Here is a 19,545-nt window from a genome sequence, read left to right as displayed (position 1 = left end):
CATTTCCCATAGACTACTGCCCGAGTATACTCGGGACTCGTCCTCAACGGGTTAAATGGATCATTACTGTCACTATAGTGTCACTATGATGAGCTGTGGTACCTTTTCCAATATCTCATCTCGGTGAGGTTGTTCTTTTTTTTCAATGTTCTCAAGGATTTCCTCCTGATGCTAGTTACTGACCCACTCAGATGACGTAACTTTGATCAGCAAACTGGATACCAGCACCAACCAATAGGAGACAGTATGTGAGTGTCTGTGACCTAGAGATGGGAGTAGTATGTTGGAGAGGACCTCATATTCTCTGCTTCACGAACACAGCTTTCTTCTACTGAAAGGAGTTATGGAGTAGTGAAGTGATGATGTCACAGTCTTTTGTTACAGCTTGGATTGGAACCAGGTGCACGCATAAACACTCGGGCCAGGTGAGGTTGTTTGGAACCAGTTTCCATGGCAATGAATGGCTATGACATCACACTTTAGTATTCTATAGGGGGAGGGAGTACATACACGTTAGGGGCTTAACTTTGCCTATTCACCCCTGCAGACTGTCCTGTTCTCCAGACTCTACCTCTCCTCCGTAACGCAGATCCTTCATTCTGTGTCACTACTGCTTTTCCGTGGCTTGGGTAGTTTCATGAGGTTGGTGAGCCGCTGCTTGATGGGAGTACCCAAGGAGCTCACCGACCATCGCCGTGGTTCTTTGCTTGACTTGAAGTGGGCCGTGATGTTGGCCATCAGCATCTCATGCTGGTCTGGTGGGGTTGGTATCAGAATAGAAAAAGGTGAATTTGACGTGAGATGAGTGGTTACAGAATCTAAAAGTTTAGAAGAGTCATCCAAAGCATTGAAACTTCTCTCTCTCATCAGTCAGGAAAGTAATGTCATCATCTTACCTTGTTAGGTCAATTTGAAAACGTTTGTAGAAGCAATCCACAAGAAAAGTCTCATGATAATACAACAGTCATTACTTCTTTGGGGAAAAAAATTAATACATGGCAGTTTTGAAAACCATTAAGCTTGATGGCATGTTCATTCTGGTGTCTATCATTAAATCTTGTAAATAACAAAACACTTTTTCAATGTTGGGAGAGAAAAAAAAATTAGTAAACAGGGCATCAGCTAGCCTTGTGCCTGTGCTAGGCTCCTGTAAAATTTGCAGGCAGAGTGAGTGTAGAGAATGAAATCTAGCACACTTTGAACCTTATTCCATGAAGTAGACGACAAACATATCGTCGCTGGGGCGACAAGACCTCGTATCTACAAAATGTCAAATGTTCAGGAGAGCCAAAAAACATGGCGGTCAAAGCACTATGCCGAATGGGACAGCCGTTCCTTTGACGTGCCATGGTGGCTTTATTTTTGGGGTAAGACAGCTAGGATTCGGACAGGACATCACTTAACCGATTATTTGACCATAAATGCAAAAAAGTCATTTTCACCAAAATTGCAGATACAAGGTCTTATCACCCCAGCGACGATATGTGAAATTGACAAGCTGCCAAAGACAAACAGAAGTAGAAATGTCGCTACAGCGACTGGTTATACCCCCGCCAAACAACATTTCATAAGCTTTGGTCAAAACAACATTTCATAAGCTTTGGTCAAAAAACTGAGGAAGTAGTTAATCCGCAAGATCTTTCCTTGATCTTCTGCCATTAATATGCCGTTACCATGGCAACGTACTTTCGGGTACTGTCGAAAAATGCATCTTGCACATCTACAACCAAAGGCACACATCTGTACCAAGTTTCATGGAAATTGGGCAAAAACTGAGGAAGTAGTTTGCAACACAAAATTTTCCATCATTTTGGCTCATAATATGTGAGCTGTTACCATGGCAACATACTTTTTGTCACTGTCAAGAAATGTGTCATGCTGACCTATATCCTAAGACAAACATTCAATATGAATTCCATGAGAATTGGAAGAACACTGATGAAGCAGTTTTGCCATGAAGCATTTTGCCCTATATTTTACCAACAACATGCCGTTACCATGGCAACGCACTTTTGCCACTGCGGAAATATGTGTCTTGCACATTAACATATTCAGATGAACATCTGTACCTAATTTCATAAAAATTGATCAAAAACTGTTGGAGGAGTTCGCGACGCAAGATTTGTACCCATTTTTGCCCATAATATGCCGTTACCATGGCAACATACTTTTGGGTACTGTCAAAAAATACATCTTGCACATCTACAACCCAAGGCACACATCTGTGCCAAGTTTTATGGGAATCGGTTGAAAACTGAGGAAGTAGTTCGCGACGCAAGATTTGCAACGGACTGACCGCCCGACCGCCCGACCGCGCGACCGTCCGCTGATTCCTATATACCCCCTTCAAACTTCGTTTGGCGGGGGTATAAAAATGTCAGGCATGTTTTTTCAGGCACACTATCATTGATGATAGGCAAATTAGCTCCCAACATCATGTTACGTTCACACCATGCTTTTTATCAATGTGACTCGCAGCTAACAAGCTAAACTTGATAAAATCTGAAAGTGCAGTGTGCCACATGCATTGACCCCTATTTCATGCACATCAATTATATGCATGCAGGTTTTCATTTACCAGAAATAAATCAGTGTTCAATTCCCAACCATATTGCACTTGCTTGGGAAGTCAAAACAAGCTATAAACAAAATAAATGAATTTCAGTGAAATTTGCTCGGAATCATGTAAGAAAGTAGGAATTACTAGCATTTTTGATACGTACACATCATGAGTTTGTGCACTTTAACTCAGATACATATTCCAAATTCATCCTATTTCCTTTTTATCTTTAATGACTGTCCATTGTATGAATGGATAGTTACCTGCATATGTACAATGTACATACATGATATATTGTACTCACTGTCACAAAAAGGCAGTGGATCAATGGACTTGTACTTTACCACAAATAGTTATCTGAAAACTATATCAAGTTATAGTTATAGTAGAACCACCCACCTGCTGTTATGTTGCCAATGGTGCCCATCTTCTCCAGGAAGCTGGTGCAGAACTGCTGGCTGAGGCCCAGAGCCATCATGTTGTGCAGGAAAGTAGCCAGCTGGCCAAAGGTGATGTTCTCTTCCATGATCTCAGCCAGCTCCTGCTCCTCTGAACTCATGTGCCTCCAGTGACCTCTGGCAGATTGGCAACCAAAAAATAGGAGTAAAGTTTGTTTGTTTGTTTGTTTTTTGTTACATTAAAATTCTGTCATAACCGAACAAATAATCAATAAAAATACATAGAGTGGATAATGTTGCGGCCTGAATTTTTACTTCTCTGTAACCAGAATTTTGCTATAATCGTGTTCGTTATAACGGGAGTGCACTGTACTACTTATAATAAACAAGAAGAAGAACAACCAACAAGACATGGCTTTTCAAGACTAATTTAATCTGCTATTTTGTAGTTGTCAAATTACAGTTTGCAGTTCACAAATTACTATATTACAGTTGTCACAAAAAAAAATTCTGTGCACAAAGAGCAAAGGGTTATAATATCAACAATTTTAGCTTAACAGAAATAAATTGACAGAAATCATGAAGAGAAGAAAAATTTGCCAGGTCTTGTCAGTGACTGGAAGCTTACCTCCTTCCATCTGGTGATTGCTGCTCCCTTTCATGGTGGACAGACTCAAAGAATGATGCATTCCAGAACCGCTTGGATTTCCTTCAGAATGAGAAGAAAGACACAAGAGTCTGAATTTAAGTCTACTCTAACATGGTCAATAATATTGAATTCATTAATCCTCTCAATAACATGAATTATTGTCTCATCCAGTTCTAGTCAAGCCACACTGCTGTAGAATATTGGAGATATGACAGCTGATAGAATGGAAAAAATAGTGTTTTGTTTTAAGAGAGGTTCATATATCATCATGCACCGAATCACAAATACTATCTGAAAGCAATTTGCTGTAAATTACATTATTTTGACTTAATTAAAGCATTCTCCTCGAGAGTGATTCCATTCTGCCAAGAGGCTTACCGGTACCCAACTTATACCATGAAGAATCCTCATGCAAAGAAATATGACTTTGGCAAAGAGCATATCTAGAATTATAGCTACAACCTTCGTCCATTGCAGCCACAATGAACTCTGGCAGAAGGACATATCTCAATAAAGAGTAACTGCCACTTTGCCCCCCCCCCCCCCCAATAAAAAAAAAAAAAAATTGCATTGTACAGTTTAAGATGGATGCATCATGGTTGCCACTGTTTCCAAAAAAATAAATAAATAAATAAATCCAGTAGCCTAGAGTCATGACTGAAACACAACTTTGACAAGCTGCACAAATACAGAAGAAGAAACTTAGGGCATTGTCATGACCACTGCTTTAAAGCTTCACAGGAGAGTATCAAAGGCAGACGACAGTGAAATGCTTTGACATATCTCACCAAATTGGCTGCTCCTTGAGATGTGTGTAGAGGAAGCTTTTCACCTTGATCTCCTCTGGTGGCGCTGCTTCTGTCAAATCATCGTGATGTAATAACAACATGTGATTAAGGAAATAAACACTATGTCTGAAGGAGAGAGCAGCACATCACTATCTCACAGGGAAGGTCCCTATTACCACACTCTGATGGCAACAGAGGCCTTTCTTGCTGTGAGTGGACGAACTGATCATGTGACAAGATTGGATAATAAATGTATACAGCCTCTATAAGTTATAAGAGGGGTGTGTATAACAGATGAATTTGTGATAAATGTGCAGATTTGTTGTACCTAGTTCTGTACTAGCAGCAAGACACAGAAATCAGAGTTTATGAATACTGTAACATCCAGTACCATGGTATTCTGGGTACTGCTACATTTATCATTTGCTTCACCTGATGCTATATGACTTGTCTAAAATTCATATAATTTTATCTACTTTGAAACACTGTTGCCACATCATATTTTCACCAAGACAAATGTCAGTCCTATAGACGTGTTTGACCAGTTTTTGCTCTGTAAAATGAAATGGGACACGCCCACCTCATACGACTGAAATAACAAGCCATCAAAACACAAAATACAAAGCTGACTCAGATTAATGTTAGCTTGTTATGTGCTTATATACCCCATGCAATGACAGATCAGTGACAGTGTCAGAATGGTCTGTTAGTGCACACTACCAGTTCACAATATTAGTCATGACATGATTAAGCACCTGCATATCCCACTGTAAATGTATATAGAGTATGTGTTTGTAGATATACAACATACAATATGTATTATGTATTCATGTATATGTACATATTGAGGGGTCCATTTACTATAACAATTAGTGCATATTCTATTGATCATCAGTACTAGACTATAGAACTCCAAATGCTAAATTATACCTCATGCAGTTCTGTTTCATCTTGGCCTGCGGCCTTCGGTGAAACAAAATGGCACTCGGGATAATTTCGAATTTGTTGTGCTATAATCCAGTATAGTGCATAATAGAGCATGCACTATTTGTATAATACCACGTCACGTCACGTCACATCACGTCACATTACATTTTATACAACACCTCAGAATGATGTCGAATTGTGATTGGCCAAGAACATGTCACATGACATTCAATAGAAAATACCTATCAAACTCATTGAGAGTGACAGCCATACAATAGGCCCCTGGCATGGGCCTATAGCACGGCTCGAAGGTACTATAGCACGGCTTCGCGGGGGGCTACTAATGCATGGCCGCTCACAGAGTTCTGTGGCTCACACCCGTAGCAAAGCGCCAGCAAACTACATTGTACAGTGTACGTGCTGGCCGGCTGCGCTGCGCTGCCGGTAAGTCTCACAGACCAGACGCGGCGGAGTACTGCAACGTTAACGTGTACGCGCAGTTACTTTACCTAGCTAGTTGCATGTATCGCGGCCTGTATACACCTAGCGGTACTGCTGTGTTTTTACTTTTGACTCTGATCTGCTACGTGGACCACAGTGATCCCAACATCAAGACTTCATTTCAAGTTGAGAAACCGTAATTTGATTATTTTTCTGTGTTTTTATACAAAATCATTTTCGGAAATAGACAAAGTCTAGACCTACTACTAGATCTACCGACATCTCAGATCGACCTAAACAGTTAGGCCTAAACTCGATCTAACGTTAGCGTAGAATGGGTATAGACCCTGCGGAGTTCGTGATTCCTGTGACTGTGTGGTCGAATCATGACGAGTGTTTGATAGCAGTACACAGGGTGGTTTACAATTCTCTGCCTAATTGTTACATTTATTTTTGGGCCTTCCTGAGTTGGCGGTCACTAATTTTGTATTGTGATTGTGGACAAGGTGTTGTATAAAACGAATAATTTATGATTTTGTTCGTGCATTGGGGCACGTAATACCGCACTCGGCGCGAGATTCGCCACTGGTCTATTCAACGCGGCGCTACGCGCCTTGTTGAATAGACCAGTGGCTCATCTCGCGCCTCGTGCGATATTCGTGCCCTATGCACTCACAACTTATAAATTATTCGTATAATATTGCATTACATTCATCTATTGTATATGCCGAATATTTCACGAGGTTTTTATTTTCCTGAATTTAAAGACACGCGAAAGAGTTGACTCTGATCATGACATGAATGTGACCTGCACGCATACATTTCTCCATTCAGTACTCTACTCCACGATCACAAATTTAACCACTCACGAAACTGTCGGGAAGTCCCGATTCACGAAAAATTAGACTCACTAACAGGTCTGCCAACATTCCCACATCCAAATCAGGGAGATATCTGTGTGTTACATGCATTTCAATGGGCAAAAATAATTCCCAAATCAGGGAGATTCTAATATTCTCTTATTCAGACATGAACAGATTTTGACATTTTCAGGGAGACTCCTAGAATCAAGGAGACTTAGCAGGTCTGCACTAAATATATGTCGTATACAGTTTATTAATAACTTCATATATATATATATATATATATATATATATATAATATGCTAAAGAGTAATAATCTTGTTCACAGTGGTGCATACACCTCATCCCATGCCAAAGTTAGGCGTGACTATGACTCCACTCATAATTCATATTCTAAAGGGTTTCTCCTTCTCATCTAACTCCTCATTCCTTTCAAAGGCATTTTCCCTTGGAATCTCCTTCTGGTATTTATGCTGGTAAGCTTCTATTTCAATTTGGCATGGCTAGAAACTTGTAGGGCACTTAAGAGTTAATAGCACTTGCTTTCTGTCTGCACGTGTATTATTCAACATTTGATTGCATGTCATACCTGTTAACCATTTTGGGAAACTTTAATGACAGTAGTAAACCAAGTAACAAATGAACCGAAGACTTTTCTATGAAGCACATTTGTAGTTGTGTCACAATATATGCAATGCATCTTGGGTCACGAAGCACTGCCTGTCATGATATACAGTACATCTAAAAACACAAATACCTGAATACCCTGAAAAGTCTGCCAATGTTCATGGTAAAATGCCTGTGAAATGCTCCATCCCCCCCCCCCCCATCAAAATAAAAAAGATATAGCGGTACTTTGCTCTACTTTTTTTTTTCTTTTTTTTTTTGCTCAATATTTTCAACATGGAAAATAGGCTACTAATTACTCGTATTTCCCTGTAGTGTCGTGTAACACAGTGCACTGGTTTACACCTAAGAACTAATCACAACTCGGTGCCATGTTACTTTAATGAGGAAGGAAGTCTAGAATATCAAAATTCAAAACAAAAACAAAAAGCAAGCGTTACTGATACTGAAAGATCTATTCTTCAATGCTTGCCACTGCAGTGTTTCATTCATATACTGCAACAGTGACTTATGGATTTCACTTCCTTGATGTAAAGTGTAACTCTCCTTTGGGGCATTCACACATATGGTGAGATTTTAAAACTTGCGGACTCAAAACCATGATAAAAAAGGCATGCATGGCTATAAGATTAAAAATAAATAAATAACAAATTGCCCGATTTTTTTTTTCTGTACAGCTACTTAACATAAGAATTTGATAGCTAACAAATGTAAATTTGGTAGCTACTGTATAAGGATTCCCAGGTTTTGATAATATAACATCTGACACTTTCAGACACTTTCTGTTTCAGGGCACATATTTTAATCAGCACGACTATCTTACTTGAGAGTTCCCACATGCCATAACTTCACGCAGCAAATTTTGGCAGGGTAGAGAAGAGCTATTTTCAACAGCATAACATATAATTGAAATACTATGGATAAGTTTGGTAAGATAATTACCAAATCATTTTGATAAAGTGTGCGTAGCAGAGTAAATCTTTACAAGTTTCAGATTTGCAGCACTTGTGTTTTAGAATGGCCTAAATTGCCTGACTGTTCCTGGGTTTGGCTGATAAACACTTACCTTGATTTCATTTGCACAGAAAACTGCAATTTATGTATGTTTAGCAGTGTCATTCTACATGCAGCAGACTTCTACATCTATTAAACTTCTCACTGATAGCCATTGTGTTCTTTCTTCTCTCTTGAATGACCACTATTAAGGTTCATAGAAGAACATTATAAATGCAACAATGGTATGCATACAAATAAATGGGTATGAAGCAAAACTTGCCTGCATGCTGTTTTTTTATACTCTCGAAAGTATTAGAGTTATTAAAGGGAAGATAAACCCCAAGAACAATGTGGATTGAGTGAAAGCAGCAACATTAGTAGAACACATCAGTGAAAGTTTGAAGAAAATCGGACAATCGATGCAAAAGTTATGAATTTTTAAAGTTTTGGTGTTGGAACTGCTGGATGAGGGAACTACTAGAGGTTATGACGTATGAGTGGACTACAATATCAAGAAAATATAAAGAAAATACTACAAAAATCCATTTTTCATGAAAATTACAAATTCCATCAACTTGATATTGACATATGTTAAGGGTAGCAATTATTCCCCCTGCTTTCTGAAAGCAGTTGGTCCACTGCTCTTTCATAATTCTAGAAAAGTGAATTTTTGTTGAATATCCTTTATATTTTCTTTGTATTGTTGTCCACTCATACGTCATATCCTCTAGTAGTCTCCTCATCCAGCGGTTCCAACACCAAATCTTTAAAAATTCATAACTTTTGCATCGATTGTCCGATTTTTCTCAAACTTTCACTGATGTGTTCTACTAATGTTGCTGCTTTCACTCAATCCACATTGCTCTTTGGGTTTACCTTCCCTTTAAGGATAAGTGATTATGACCATTATCATCAAAAGCTCACTGGGGATCAGGTATAGAGACAATTGTGCTAGGCAACAAGTCCATTTATACCGTACCCGATCCGTCGTTAGCTGAACCATTACTGGTTTCTGCCTCATCTGCAGGGCTTGGTGCTTTGTCAGCCGTCCTATCTTCTTCCTCTGTTTTCCGGAAGATGAAGGACAGTCAGAAAGAAGCGATCAAGGGGACATGAAACAGACACAGAAGGAAGACGGAGCTCACAAGAGACAAATGGAGTGAATGAAAGATGCAAATAGAGGAATGACAGAGATGATTTACTATAAATGGGAGAAAAAAAAATCCTTCACCAAACCCCAAAAACAACAAAAACATTTAGACAAAAATGATAATAAGGCATAGAGATCTTTCCTATCTTTTTTAATCTAATTAATCTTTTAATGTGATAAAGGTGTGATATACATACAGATATTGCAAAATGCATAAAACTACTCTACTTCAAACAAGTAACTAGCTTTTACAGTCAGGCATGCCTATTACATATTTTATCAGTGACTACAGAAAGCTACAAGCAAGACATCATCTCACGCGTACACTACAATGTACACAAATATGTATGACTACCTGAAAAGTAGCATTCAAGTACATGTAGTTACTGCTCTTCTTCTTTTTTTTCTGCATTTTTTTTTTTTTTTTTTTTTTTACAAATCTGCAATGAAAGAAAGATTTAGCAATGCTCAAAATTATTTATCTCACTTCAAGGCAATTTGTCTACATATCTAAAGCGGAAAGCAAATGAGCAGATTTTACAAAATCTGCTCTGGCATTATAAATTTCACATTTCTCAAAAGAATGATAATACGTACCTCAAAAGGGTGATGTATCCTTTATTATGCTACTCATTGTGCTTGAATATCAATAATGCTGTATATTCAAGTATTCTATTTTCCTGTCTATTTTCCTATCATCCTGGATTCAGATGAAAGATTATATCTTTAAAGAAAAGAGAAATGAAACCTACTGGCTTAATAAAGCAAGTGCAGAAAGGATATGCAATGATGCCTGAAGCCCAGTTCTTGCAAGTATAATACAAGCAAAAGAAAAGGAATTCAACCAATGAGTTTTTCTCCCATTCCTCACACATGATTGTCAATTACTCCTTGTAATTCAGGGGCAAAAGCATGTATACATACACCTGGGCCCCGTTGCAAGAAAGTTGCAATCAATTGCAAATAATTGCTAATTTTGAAACAACCATTCTGATTGGCTCAGGGTCTGCCCTATTAAGAAGACATGCATGCAACAATGATTTTGATTGGCCAGAGGCAATCAGTTGCAAGTTGCGTTTAAATGCAAAGTTTCTAGCAACGGGGCCCAGAACTATAACTCTTCCTCATGCCCCAAAACGACAATGTCATGCCAATGTACACAAAGAAAAACAAAAATTTGCCATGGGTGTAAAATATATGATTGAAGCTGTTACAAATAAAGGTCATTTTCAACCAGACTGCCCCAACATGCACAAGTGATCACATAGGCCAACTAACCCTTTCAATTTAAACCGAGATGGTACATAGGACAGGAACCATTGGTTTGAGTGGACACATGCAGGCATGATAGTAAAACCTCATTTACCACGCACTATGCCATACTCACCTTCGGAGTAGTGGTAGAAAGTGAAACACATGTTCATGAGGTGCTTGGCTGGTATGTAATCATCGGCTTCATTACATCTGCCACATATGAGAGAGAGAGAGAGAGAGAGAGAGATAAAGTGAAGAATGTCTGAATGCTCCTCTATGCTGAATCAAAGGGGGACCAAAAATGCATTATCTGAAGATTCAGAGATTGCAGAAATACATGTATACTAACACATTATTGACGTTGAAGGAAAACTGGGCAATCCACTCAAAAGTTTCAAATTGTTAAGATTTGTGTCCATGTGTGACTTCATCATGGGAAAAGAAGGCTACAACAATTTGTGGTGTCACAGTAGTGGAATGATATAAAAAAAAAAAAAACTGTGAGAGAATTTCATATATTGTCATGTTTTTCTAGCATGATCAAAAAGCACTTGAGTTGCCTCCTTTCAAATGCAGGGAGAAAGATGTTATGCTTACATATGTCCATAACAATGGAATGTGCACTTTTCATTTAAAAGAAATAATAATAAAGTGTGTGAAAGTATCTTTCAACACTATTTTCTTTATATCATTCCCATATTGTGTCTCTAGCACCATAAAAATGACATATAACAAATTCATAAGTTTTGAACAGATTGTCTAGTTTTCCTCAAACATCACTGGCATGTTCTTCCAAGTAGTTTGCATATCTGGAAATCAGCAATTAGTGAATGTGACTCAATTTCTCTGAAATTTTCACACGAAATCACCCTTTAGGAATAGAAAAGATTTCTATGTTTTCTTTTTTTTTTTCACGACCTCTTTTTCAAAGCACCAGGGTAGGCATCATGCTTGAAGACCATATGGCCATCACTGATGATCTATCTGGTATGTAAACAAGATGACAAAACTTAAAACTAAATGCTAGGGAACCTAATCGATCATTCCCTATTGCCAGACACTCAGTAGAGCAACCTACATGTGTAGGTACTAGACACTTCTCACAAAAGCTGTTGACTATATACAGGTATCCTGTGTCCCTGGTTAGCTTTGGCCAAAAGGAAATACACTGTACATATCAGCAAAGGAGAAAAGAGGTGCTGCACTTTTTCTTTTCTTTTATTTTAGTGAAAATTATGCGAAGTGTACAGCTGTATTGAGTTCATGCAAAAAGCAATAATATTTCACTAATATATTTCAGAAGGCAATGTTGACATTTTAGGTCTGATCAGGTAATTGCCACCCGATAGATACTGTGCTCATCTCTTTCACAAATTTTCAATAAACCATTAAAGGGATAGTACAGTATTGGTGGAGATGAGAATTGGGCTTTTAACTTTTTGCGAGATACCAAGAAAACACTTACGATATAGTACAGAGCATACTATTTTAAGAAGAATTCAAAGTTTATTTGATGAAAAACGGGTTTGGAATGGCTGAAACATCCAAAATCAAAGTAAAACAAAGTGATCGTATTCCACACTTTATTAGAATCGCTCATTTTTGGATATCTCAGCTGATTTTAAAACCAATTTTCATCAAATAAACATTGAATTCCTCATAGAATTACATGCTCTTTCATATTTCATAAGAGGTTTCTCATCTCATCAAAAAATGTTAGAAACCTGAAATTAGGTCTCAACCAAAACTGTACGAACCCTTTTACTATCTTTGATGCTATCACATAAAGGTCAAAATAATATACATTTACTTCTACCCACATTTTGAACTCTGTCAACTAGCACTATATTGAATACTGGTCGTGAATTGCTCTCTCCTATGCATATGTACATCAATGCCATAAAATGATGAAGTATCTAATAACAGAGGATATGCCATAAAATGATGAAGTATCTAATGGCTGTGAATATGCCATAAAATGATGAAGTATCAAATACCAGTGAAATTTCAGCATTCAGGCCTTGACATTTTAGCCTGATCTTCTCCAGACTTTGTCCAAAAATCTAAATGAGTACATCAGAGCCCCATTTCATAAAGAGTTGATATGATAGCAACTCTTGCTATAACGGCAATTGTCATGACAACGACAAGAATCCAGCTTCCTGATTGGCTGTTGCTATTGTCAGTTGCCATTCAAGCAAGAGTGTTATCTTGTAACATCTTTTATGAAATGGGGCCCAGGATTGTGCACATCAGCCAGTAGGCCTATGCTGTCAGTCAATCATGTTTGTCTGTTTGCTTGTTTGCTTGGTTTTTTGTTTTATATATCATGATCAATGTGTGATCTCAAACGGTAATGTAACACATTCCATATTCATCTTGAAATCTGTCGTCACCATCACTGCATTACCAGTATTCATATCTGAGGTAGTGTTATCACAAACCATGCTCTGCTGTCATTTTCACAGATTATGTACCAAACACAGCCATTGAATGATTAAAATATTCTGTGTATATTAAAAGTCAATTTCATACTTTGGTGTTATACTACCCTGCAGAAGTGAGCTGCAATACCATACAATCCCCACTGCTGCTTATTGTGTCTCACATCATTGATGATAGTTAAGGATAATAAACATGACTGACATTCACTCCAGAAGAAAAATGTTCTGAAAAATATCACCCTCTCTGCCACTCTGGGATCATATTACAGTTCTCTGTTTAAAAAACAAACAAGCAAACAAACAAACAAATCAAAACCTCTTCCAGTATACTTCCATCTCAGACATTGTACAATGTATTTCAATATCTGACAGATGCTGGTAATTATTACATCAATATCATCATACTCACTCAAATAAACAGACAGCAAAGAACTGGACAAGTCGGTAGAATGTCTGCTCAGAGACTCGCTTTGAGTTGACACGACGGGAATCCACCAACCTTGAGAATAGGAGCCTTCCCTCTGGTGTCTAAGGATTTTGTTTTTTGTTTTTTGTTTTTTTAGAAAATTGAATGAGAAATACTCATAGCCACAAAACAACAAAATAATAAAGCTCATGGAAAATTATGAGAGTGTATCATATCAAACTGCTGAATATGTTATTAAATCTAATTTTTACATAGCAAATGATGCGTAAGGCCACTGTTAATTTATGAAATGTTATTTTCATCATCATTATCATTGTTATTTATTAAACATTTGCAGGGGACAATACAAGTGAATACTCAAACAACCAACAAACATATTAAAGTATAATGCAAAAGTATAAGAAATCAGGCAGATATGGCCAATGCAAGCAAACAGTAGACATTTTACCATAATTTCCTTTGTGAAACTGAAAATCATAATATCATGGTGAAGTTTTGTTTCCAATTTCTTATCACCTAGAACAATGTCTACAAGTTACATGTATATCATGAACTGACTTACCCTTGAGTAGACACCAAATTCTGCATTGTCTTCTTGTACAATAGCTGAGCTGTATCAGAGAAAGAAGAGAGGGTAGAAATGGCAGAATTTTGTTTGTTTGTATGTTTTTTTTTTTCTTTTAAAGATTTAACTCACATTTTGATCTATTAAAGAGCAGCCCAATATTCCTTGTTGAACAGCAATTAATATAAATTATGGTCCCGGAAATAGTGGGTTGAATTTCTCTGATTGCAACCTTACACTGTACCCGCATCTTTTCCAAGACCTAAAGAACCACGGTACCAACCTATCTAGTACCAACCAATCTGCTCATATACATGTACATGTAGTACATTCACAGAAACAAATAACCTTGTGATGTAGAAGTTCAAAGATTATCATCAATCTCAATACACTTTGCAGTGGAATATCTCAAATTGCTTTATTATACTAAGTGCACTGCACAATGGTAACTACTTTTATAAAGACAATTACAATTACAACGATTCACTAAAGTACCGGTACTCATGTGGTTCAATGCGTTAATATGATATGGTACAAAATGGATATGAATCAATCATGCGAGTGACAGAAAAACTATTTCCACTATGACATTATTTCCTGTGATACATGGGACATCCCTTGAAACTGTTGGCATTTGATTGAGTAATTAATAAAACTTTATGAGATGCTAATTACATTGTCTCATTACTTCCTGGTATCAGGATGCTGCTGAAGAATAAAAATCCATCTTTTGTTTTTCAGCTTTACATGTATGTGGGTGTGTCTTAAGCAGGAGAATGCCTACAGGCTGCGTGTCTCTATGGTATATGATGGTATATGATGCTTTGATAGGATTTCGCACCTCACTGGGCATTAAATGTCAGATCCTTGACAATAGTAGGTGATCTGGGTCTGGTGAATGCGTTTCTACGTCATTGCTTCATGCCTTCAGCACTCAGCCTTGGAGAGAGTGGGAGGGAGAGACAGCATGACCTGCCCTTCTTTCTCTTCAAGTATTTAAAATGAAAGTGGGCGAACTTTATGGCGGTGGCCATAATGTACGAAGTACAAATGTAAGCAGCAAAGCATTACCAGCCTTCGGTATACATGTGATACAGTGTGGACATTGTATGCATCTTTTCCTTTAGTCTATAATGTAGGACTTGTCACCCTCCATCTCTCTCTCTCTCTCTCTGTAGTGTATAACATACACACACACTGACACACACATACTGTACATTTGTACACACACACACATCTTGTACTCACAGTCAGCCTTGTATGTACACTATATTGATCCATCGTTATCTATCTTCCATAGTTTCCACCTAGTAGTTATTTACAAGCAGCATCAATTTGTTTATCAACATACCAATCCAAATCTTACAACCTGCCAAAATATCACCTTCCAGTCACATGATTACCAAGTATGATGGAGTGATGTCCAGTATTTGTGTTTACATGCAACATGGGCAGGCAGCGGATGCACACAGACGCCTGGCCTAAAATGTGGTGGTCGCATGAGTGCATGCCATGTAACTGACCGTGTATGCATTTCCAATCGAAAATTCAACCACTAGCAAAGTTGTCTTATAAATTCAGATTCACAAAATAATATGGCATCTACAGTGCAGTACCTATCTCTTTCTCGCTCACTATTTGCAGATTCGTATTTCCTGCACTTATTCAATTCACTACACCATCACTTTATAGCAGTGAACGTGTGTTGCTACGTAAGACTGCAAACTAAACTGAGTCAACAATGAGCCATACATCATCTAGCAAATAACTATGCAAAAAGTGGAGTGCCCATTGTCCTTCAATGATCATTGTTAGACTCGTGAAATGTTGTGTGCCACATCCAGCATGTCATTAATATGTCCACTTAAAATGATGATAAACCTGTACTACAAAATATACACTGTATGTACCAGTGATACAGTCTCTAACAGCAGCAGACTGTAGAGACAGAGCTACAGTTTTTATGAATTACCATAAGAGTCAAATTTTGCAATAGAATGAGATCATAATTACAGCACAACTCAGTGTAACCCTCAGTTTTACCCCAGGAACCCTAACTGGTAGAAGAATGATTTTCATTCAGGACTGCATAATTGTGCTACTGTCTTTTTTAATGATTTTGATGCATTTACTTGCTTTACTGTGTACAGAATAGATGTACAGGACAGAAAGTGAGAATCTTAAATTGACTATTATGACAAACTATATGAACTTTATATGTGTAGTGTAGGTCAAGTCCATTACAACTTACAAATTCTGAAGTACTGTACAATGTACAACAAATTGTACAGGCTTTAACCCAACAACAGAATTATGTTGATCTCTAATACAACCTGGAAATTATCATCATTCTCTATTTTTCATGTCCATGTACAATGTACTTGTGCAACAAGATGATGATTATGATCATTTATAAGGCAAGTTACACAACCTGCAGGCTTTATGCCACACACTATTGCCAGCATTTACAACCAAGCCAGACTATGTTCAGAATATTCCTCTACTGCAAGGGGTACTGCATGTATGCTAGAAAATTTTGTGCTGAATTGCTACAAAAGCAGTGAAAATGCTGGTATGTATTCTGATGATCCTGCATTCATTTTAGAATCAATGACAACAGTGTACATGTAGTACCAGTAAATGTTTACATTTAAAGTTATCAGCATGCGGAATCAACATGGCACAGGAATCTGAGTTATCACCACCATAAAAATGGTACATGAGTTGAGTTTGCTTAGAATTAGTTAAAGTTGCATGAGTCAAGTCCACTCTGGATGATATTGTTTGCCATAGCTGAAACAGGTTTGCATGTCATCCAAGGATACAAAAACATTTTAAAAATACTCACCTATTATTGAAAATCTTTTCTACAAGGCCTTCAATAAATTCCTTACAGCCTTGGTCAATGCCCTCTGAAATTCCTTGGCCTTTATCCCCATTGAGTTGTCTTCTTTCTGCACCAGAATCCATCTTTGTTGATGCTGTCGTTGTTAACTTTCACTCATGCCAAAAATAAAGTATGCCAGCATTGACTTCGGTACGCTTCGCTGCTTCACCCCAGGGAGCTCTGTCTATATGGGCAACGCACTGAAAGTACCCTCTCCACATAGGCAAGTGAGCAGTCCATATATCTCCGTCCGCCTCAGAGTGACTGAGTTCTCCCCATAATGCTGGCCATAAATTCAGAATGTGCCAGTCTGGTGCTTAGATATTTGCCTCTTGGAGTACATATGAGTTGGTCTGCAAGATATGCCATTCTAATGGGCAGCACATGTCTGTCACATTGTTCATTACAGCACTGAGGTTTCCTACATGTAGTTGTTGTCACTATTCATCAACGAGTCACAGCCACTAAATCAGTGAATCCTGGAGTGATAACACTACCGGTATATTTTGTTCCCATGAAACATGCTCCAACGCAGCAGAACAGAATGTCTGCTGTTCAGCAGGTAGCAGCACATGTACCCCATTCCATTTCTTCTAATCTTCCAGAATATTCATTACCTGAAAAAGAAAATAAAATGAATAAGGAAAATGTCAACATTGAAATGATAATCATGTTTGTCCATTCTATTCTTTTGTGTCTGGATAATGCATCCAAATAAAGACTTCCTGCTTTATACTGCTGATTAATTTGAGTGAAAACAATTTACAGCAGTAGAAGATTAAAGTCTCCATTCATCTCTCAAAGTGACAGATTTTTCAGAATTTCTTTTCAATTATGAAAGCAAAATTTTTAAATCAATTTCATAGTCTTTTTCAGATAAATACAGTAAAATGAGAAGTATCGATGTAAAGGAAACCAAAACCCAGAGAGAAATGTGGATTGAGTGAAAGCAGCAACATTAGAACACATCAGTGAAAGTTTGAGGAAAATCGGACAATCGATGCAAAAGTTATAAATTTTTAAAGTTTTGGTGTTGGAACCACTGGATGAGGAGACTACTAGAGGTTATGATGTCATGTGCGGACAACAATATAAAGAAAATAGAAAGGGAATTCCACAAAAATTCATTTTTTTCACGAAAATTACTCATTCCATCAAATTGATACTGACATAAAGGGTAGCAATTATCCCCCTGCTTTCTGAAAGCAGTTAGTCAAGTGCTCTTTCATTATGCTAGAAAAGTGAATTTTTGTGGAAAAGCAATTTTTGTAGAAAAGCATTTCTCAACATGCAGCTTTAAGCTACGGTATAGAAGCAGTTTGAATGGTCAGACAAGTGTGCAGAACCATTCTCATTCCTTAGCCTACATAAAGTTGTTAAATTCAAATTACCATCTGTCCATTACAAAGCATTGTTACTTCACACCCTGAGCTTGACTGAATATCACATGAATACCTGTAGCATTAAAAAAAAAAAAAAAACAAACAAATATGTGCATTCTACCCATTGTACGACATGTCTAGAATTCTACTTAGGGTCTACAGACTAAGTACTATCGAGCTGCTGATGGTGAAATCAATTGAGCATTAGACCAGTTTCTTTGCAATTGCATGTCATTACTGACATTAGACACTAATTAACTTAGTTATTAAAGTGTATAATAAAATCCTAGTGCACAATTGCCAAAGTCCTTAATTAACTTAAAAGTATGGAATTGGCATCATAAAGCCCTCCAAAATTCGACTGGCGACTACACATAGATATACATTCATTTTGCCCGCTGTCAGATTTTGGTACCCATAACAGTACTAACGCGTAACGGTTTACTATACCTAGCGTCTAGGCAACCTAACACGTAACTGCTTAAAACTGCTTAATTTAGGTGCATATTTTCAGACCAATAATATTGCCATTACTGGCAATATCAGACAGAAATTTTTATCAACTTATGTACCTAGGACTGAGAGTACAGGAGCACTAGAGTAGAGATTTACTAATTAATAATTAACTACTAGACCTAATTAATAATTAATTTACAGGTGAATTAAGATTGTGCCTTTTGGTTTGCTCCATAAAATAATCCATAAAAAATAATTTTATAACATAAGCTGAAGGTGAAGGCATATTTTTAGATCTAAATTTATTAACTGTTAAACCAAGACGTCTAGCTAGGCCTAGACGACTGTGTCCCCTTGTAATAATGCAGATTTGTCCTCTATTTGTGCAGCTCGAGTACAGTACTACCCTCAGTAGGCCGCGAAATTCTGTCTCATCTTTATCCGAGCCTGGGGCTTCCGGACCGTGCCGCCGGTCGCCGTGGGTGGCTGCGTGGCCGATTTACTTTGACTTTTTGTTGTTCGAAGAATAATGTTGGACAAACGTAATCCGGCATGTCTGGGACTAAGTAAACGAAATGATATTCGCGATGAAATTCACTAATAATTCAATACCGACCAATCTAATTGTAACCACGCAATATACAATGCATTGTATGGTGGTTCACCCTGTCTTGTGCACAACCCATTCTATATTTGACCCCAAAAATATCGCAAAAGATAATCACACCAAG

General features: G+C 37.7%; 1 protein-coding gene across 1 annotated transcript; it reads right to left on the bottom strand.

The window, feature by feature from the left end:
- Positions 1-594: 594 nt before the first annotated feature.
- LOC140232562 (uncharacterized protein KIAA0513-like) lies at positions 595-17,059 on the bottom strand. Its single transcript, XM_072312656.1, has 9 exons — positions 16,938-17,059; positions 14,087-14,135; positions 13,507-13,625; positions 10,787-10,863; positions 9,229-9,312; positions 4,396-4,465; positions 3,587-3,667; positions 2,960-3,135; positions 595-755 (listed from the first exon to the last, which is right to left on the bottom strand). The coding sequence occupies exons 1-9, from the start codon at positions 17,057-17,059 to the stop codon at positions 595-597; spliced, it is 939 nt and encodes a 312-aa protein (XP_072168757.1).
- Positions 17,060-19,545: the final 2,486 nt, after the last annotated feature.

Source organism: Diadema setosum, chromosome 9, assembly GCF_964275005.1.
Source record: "Diadema setosum chromosome 9, eeDiaSeto1, whole genome shotgun sequence".
NCBI lineage: Eukaryota > Metazoa > Echinodermata > Echinoidea > Diadematoida > Diadematidae > Diadema > Diadema setosum.
Note: the sequence above shows the minus strand (reverse complement) of the source record. Positions and strands in the feature narration are given on the sequence as shown.

Bases quoted from the DNA above. Each gene is read 5' to 3' on its own strand.
- LOC140232562 (XM_072312656.1), bottom strand. From the start codon at position 17,059: ATGGATTCTGGTGCAGAAAGAAGACAACTCAATGGGGATAAAGGCCAA. The intron at 9,313-10,786 runs GTGAGTATGGCA...TCCGGAAAACAG, and splicing joins TTTCTACCACTACTCCGAAG to AGGAAGAAGATAGGACGGCT. The intron at 3,136-3,586 runs GTAAGCTTCCAG...CCAATCTGCCAG, and splicing joins CAATCACCAGATGGAAGGAG to AGGTCACTGGAGGCACATGA.